The sequence below is a fragment of the Chironomus tepperi genome, unplaced genomic scaffold (genome assembly GCF_022539635.2).
Source record: "Chironomus tepperi strain 1889 unplaced genomic scaffold, CSIRO-AGI_Ctep_v1 contig_388, whole genome shotgun sequence".
Taxonomy (NCBI): domain Eukaryota; kingdom Metazoa; phylum Arthropoda; class Insecta; order Diptera; family Chironomidae; genus Chironomus; species Chironomus tepperi.
The window spans coordinates 85,033-90,582 of NW_027226510.1; the positions used below are offsets into that span (position 1 = coordinate 85,033).

General features: G+C 31.5%; 1 protein-coding gene across 1 annotated transcript; it reads right to left on the reverse strand.

The window, feature by feature from the left end:
* Positions 1 to 1,977: 1,977 nt before the first annotated feature.
* LOC139096407 (sulfotransferase 1E1-like) lies at positions 1,978 to 4,270 on the reverse strand. Its single transcript, XM_070648111.1, has 4 exons — positions 3,933 to 4,270; positions 3,284 to 3,741; positions 3,139 to 3,170; positions 1,978 to 2,554 (listed from the first exon to the last, which is right to left on the reverse strand). The coding sequence occupies exons 1-4, from the start codon at positions 4,220 to 4,222 to the stop codon at positions 2,378 to 2,380; spliced, it is 957 nt and encodes a 318-aa protein (XP_070504212.1). The 5' UTR covers positions 4,223 to 4,270; the 3' UTR covers positions 1,978 to 2,377.
* Positions 4,271 to 5,550: the final 1,280 nt, after the last annotated feature.

Sequence of the window (5,550 nt, forward strand, 5' to 3'; positions counted from 1 at the left end):
TTGTATGAAAAAAAAAATATTTTTGTTTTACTTTATTTTGGATTTGACAAGATTCGAACCCAAGAAATCTGTATGAAAAAAATATTATGCCAAAAAATATTATAAAATATATTCGGCAGAAATTAAATTTAAGTTGCTAATTTCGAAATTTTTTTTTTAATTATTATTTGCAGCGCATTACGCAGTGTAACACAATTTTTCATGAAGGTAGAATATGTGTAGAACAATAAAATGTTTGCAAACTGCGTTTTCAGTCCACATGATTTGAAAAATATTCAATTTGATACACCGAGTAAATCACAAAGTCATGATAATTCTGTTTTAAGAACCACAATGGTCTAGCGGCCTCAAGCCAAACTTTATGTCTCAAATTTCCCAATGCACAATCAAATAATCCTCTATTCAACATTCTCACATTATTCGCAAACCTCATTTAACTACAAACAATACTTAGATCCTCAGATGGTTATAAAGTATACGAACAATCTATATAGATATACAGAATAGCATCCATTATATGTGTAAATTGTGTGTCTATGAGAAGCAGAATAAAAGTTTTTTTTAAAAGTTATGTATGTATATGCAGAAAATGATGTGTGAATTACACCATAAACAATTTTCATTCTCGTAGACTCTTTTTTGTATGTGCTCTGCTTTCAAGCATGTAGTTCTACCCCAAAAAAAAAGTTTTTTAGCGTGTAATAAATTTTAGATGGAAATTGTGTTTTTGTTTGAAGTTTGTCTGTCAAATGTTCTCCTCACTTTGTGTTAATAGTTTTTGAAGAGGAGCGGCAATGTAATTAGATGTAAATCTTTTTTAACGACGGTTGAGTGCTTTGCATTAAGAAAATAAAACTTCACACCTTAAATTATAAAATTTTATTGAGTGGCACATACCCAAACAGACAACAAGCGTGCTTTTATGGGACAGTAATGGGACCAGGATGCCTAAAAGCGTTCTTTTAAGGAATTAAGGGAATTTTTCATACAAAATGGGAATGATTGTGAATATTAGGAACTAAAGTATCGGAAGCGCCCGTGGAAATTTCATGAACTACATGCCGTGTTCGAATCCCACTATAAATTGTAGATCTAAAGGGTGTGCTACAACAGACTGTCGATTGAAATGCATCCAGCTCATAAGACTAGGCCCTTCAAGCCTTATATTACATGTAACGTACAATTTTGGATGTGATGGCAAGCCACAAGGTGTTTCATTTCATATAACTCAAAAGTATCAAAAAACTTTTTGTTCTACCACAATATCAGGTGAAAGGCATAGATTAATGAATGACATGATTAAATCTGCCCATGTATGAAAAGATGGAAAATGTACAAAGCAACAAAAAAGAAAAATTTAAAAACAATTTTCATCCCGTAACCCTCATTAACGTTAAAAGTCCTCCCATGACCTATTTTGCATCAACAGAATATAATTTCACCATTCAGTGGGAAAAATCCGAGCTGCAAAAAAAAAATGGAAATTTTTTCGCTTTATGCTCCTAAAAAAATAATTTTTTCCTTTTTCATCCTGTTCTGTGCTTTTAATTTCCATAAAAGCTGTTGCTATTTGAAATCAGAGTGTGGCTTTCTCAAAAACGACCGTTAATTTTTTTCAAAAACTTATATTTTGTCGTTAAAATTCAAATTTTTTTGACCGTTACTTTTTCTTTTCTTCGTAACGTAAATTTTTATTTTAAAATAAGTTGAGTTCGAATTATTCGAATTTTTCGACAATCTAATGTCGAAAAACTCGAATTTGAGTCGGCCACACTCTGTTATAAATAAAATAAAAAAAGAGTCAAAGCATCCATTTGAACCTTTAACATCTGAGATTAACTTCGCCTTTTACGTTCACAATTTATCCTTTTTATAAAGGAATTTTCTTTCCTCTTTTTTCACTTCCATTTTTATTGTCTGACCAACAATAAATAATGCACTTTAAAAGTATCCTTTATTTTCATTCCTTTTATGACTTTTTTTTAGATATAAAGCAGTTGCATAGTAATGCAGACAGAAAGCAATTATCTACATTTTATATTTTCTAAATGATACTTGAGGCTTTTTGTTATTTTATTCTTCCTTTAATAGCATTTAAGGTTGCGCTTTTTATGCTTAAGCTGATCATCTTTCAGATTTACTAAGCTTAGTTCATATAGTTAGAAAATATCCCGAGTTGCACAAATCACAGACACTTTCGTGTAAAAGCAATATGGAATGCAAATGGAGACTGGTACCATTAGGTGTTAATCCAGGATAAATGGAAAGTATCCTGCTTTTAGCACTTATGTTTGAATTTTGAGCGGCTTGCATTTGGTGTTAATTTGATAAAGCTCTCCTATGTATTGTGTTACTCGAGGCATCATTTATTCAAGCATTAGCTCTCATTCTTAAAGTTATATCCTTGGTTAAGATTACTACTATCTGCATACCACTTGTCAATTTTGTCTGCATACCCTTCAGGCAATTCATCTTTGTAACCACCAACGACACCTTTCCGAATGAAATTGATGTCTTTGTTGGAATTGGGATCTATGGACTGCATCCACATCTTGTGAGCACTATGATCTAGATTTGAAAATTTTGTTCAAAAATGCATTTTGCAGTATTTTTGGAAGAAACCTAAAATTTTCAAAATCCAAATGACCGTTTTTCTGATGATTAGTAAATTTGCAATTTTTTGGTCTTTTAAGTACTTTTAAATGCTTTAACTTAAATAATTATGAAAGTCCTTAATTAAAAAATAACATATTAGCTGAAAAAATGGTGAAATAACTTTAATAATGTGAAAAGTTTTGAAGTTTACACCAAATTATGTTGCACGACAAGAGTGAAAAAGCCAAATTTTTGCAATTTTCAGCATCAAATATCTCAAAATCGGCGTCGATCGGCATATTGGCATTAACTTTAGTGTATAAATAACGAGAATTTAAGAGAAATTTTTTGGGTTGAAAAATGTAAACAAAAAATTCGATATTTTGGAATAAATTTTCTATAGTTAGACAATGATTTAAAGGCTGATATTTTGAGGAATGATGCAGTCTTATTTGAGCTTTCGATTGATCATCAAACAAAGTAGTAAATAAAACACAACAAAAATGCATTTTTGAACAAAATTTTCAAATCTAGATCATAGTGGTGAGCAAATTTGTTGTCATTTGTTTTACGGCCTTTAAAAAAAGTAAAATCAAAATTTTGAAGCTGTATAGAATTGGAGTCCGGTCTCCAAAAGTCCATAAAGGCTCCACTAATGGAGTCCAGACCCAACTCTACATTTACTTACTTTTCATGTTCTCAAATTTCAAGTAGTTCTTGATCTTCTCTGCATTTTCATCTGATACAATTTTACCTAGAAATTTACCAACTTTTTGAATAACTTTATCTAAATCAGCAGCCATTTCCTCATAAGTCAGATGCAAAATATTCTCATAATCTGGCAAATTTAAGTAATTCTGAATATATTCTCGATATGGCGAATACATTACAGCATCAGATAAAAAGTCTTCCAGATAATCTTTAAGTGTAAATGAAGTCGGAGAAAAGGAATTAAGAAGATGATAATGTGATATTGCAACATCCTTTGGATCACGATTGATAAATAAGAGCTTAGGCTTTTTAGTCCATATTTCATCAGGTAACAGTTGAACTGGAAGATGACTCTTCATCAGCCTTGGACTTGTCATCTCTTCTAATGAATTTGCCAATGTTCTTTCTCGATATTTTAGGCTGAATTCTGGTACTCTGGAAGTGATTTTGTAGTAAATTATAGCTTCAAATCTCATTATAAACATACCCGATCGGCACAAATTATTCATGGCAGCCAATTGGTTGCCATAGTAGTCCAAGTTTACTGTCATAAAAATTGTCCCTTGGATGCCAAATTGCCGGCATTTGGCTGTTCTGAAAAAACTTGTGCTGATTATGATACTCACTCAAAGAAAACAACTCTGGCCTCAGCATCATAAGCCATCAACGTCTCAAAATCAAAGTCATTTGCAATAATCCAGACTAATTCTTGCAGCATTGTTGTTCCTGATCGTTGAAATCCCAAAATGAATATATCATCTGATCTTACTGAAAAGTGTTTGTAAGATTCCAACCTCTCAGCGTAATTGGTTGGCAAAATTGACTTTGGGAAGTTTTGCCATTTCCTGTCTAGACATTTTACACAAATATGAGGTGATGTGAGGGATGTCCCCTCTTCAATTTCAAATGATGACATTTTTTAAAGGCAAAGATATTCTTAAAATGTTTTAGTCACAAATCTACTTATTTTTTAATTGAAACAGTAGAGTTATCACTTATCAATGACTATTGCTTATCCACCAATACTAATGTATCATATTTTCGAGAAAAAGTTTAGCTGATTATATCAAAATAATTTTTTTAAACCTTAAGGTTCCATTTTTAAAATTATCTATCTATATTTTTTGTGTAAGAAGCCGTCAACCTATTTTTTTCGCTTTTTAGGGGGGTCTAGGATTTTGTATTAGCCCAAATAACATGGACATTTTGTAAAGAAGGGGGGAGAGAGGTTGGTCTATAAATTCGTTTTTTTTGCATAACATAATAAGTGATCACACTTTCTAGTGTTTTCGTGCAAATATGACTCGAAGGCACGTGTTTTATTTTTAAACCATTTGGAATTATGAGCTTGTTTATGCCGTTATATGGGATTTACATAAATTTGAAGCTTTTTCTACAATCTGACAAGTGTTGATCTTAGAACGGTTGAACGAATGAAGTCGAGCAATTCACTGTAAAAAACTAACGATTTATAATAAAAAATTCAAAAGTCGTGTTTTGATCGAGGGACTTAAGCGCATATTTGTCCCAGCGATCAGTAATTGTTTAATAAGACACTTTAAGTCCTAAAAATCAAGATCCAGGTCACTTCCAGACCTAAAAAACAATTCCAGGCCACTTCTAGACTCAAAAACAAGATCCAGTAAGGTCACTTCTGTCCGCTATGCAAAAATAAGATTATGATTCGTTAAAGAAAGAATTCAAGCAAATAATTTTCAAATATTAAGAATATTTTGAAATAACGGCTTTCTGAAATTCAAATTTTTTAACGGATTTGAAAATTTAAAAACTTTTCCGCAAAAGTTTGTTTACATTTTGTACTGAAATATAAAATTCATTAATTATGTATTTAGAGGTTGTTTTAAGATTTTTAAAATACTTTGCGGCCAATAAAACCATGGAACTGATCTTTTAAAACCATTCCGAGCTCTCTACGATGTCTAGTTAAAAGTTTTTCTTCGCCCGAACAGCCGAACAAAGTGTCTTATTAAGCTACCTTTTTGAAAACAAGTTTCAAAAATGCGCTAAAAATTTTGAAACAAGTAAAATATACATTTGTGATTAAATTCTAAATATTGGTGAGTTTAAATGACTAGAATAGAGAAAAGTACTCGAATCCAACTAGAATATCGAGACCGGCACAATAGCCACTACGCCACAGCTGCTTTTTCACTGCATTGACAAAATACACAGTGGTAGTAATTTTAGTGCGCCTAAAATAAGCAGAGTTGCAAAACATGTAAC

What these genes read in the sequence shown, in the direction of transcription:
- LOC139096407 (XM_070648111.1), bottom strand. Translation starts at nt 4,222, where the DNA reads ATGTCATCATTTGAAATTGAAGAGGGGACATCCCTCACATCACCTCAT. An exon ending in GAAATTTGAGAACATGAAAA is followed by an intron (nt 3,171 to 3,283) that starts GTAAGTAAATGT and finishes CTTTTTTTAAAG; the next exon opens with GCCGTAAAACAAATGACAAC. An exon ending in ATGACAACAAATTTGCTCAC is followed by an intron (nt 2,555 to 3,138) that starts CACTATGATCTA and finishes CATAGTGCTCAC; the next exon opens with AAGATGTGGATGCAGTCCAT.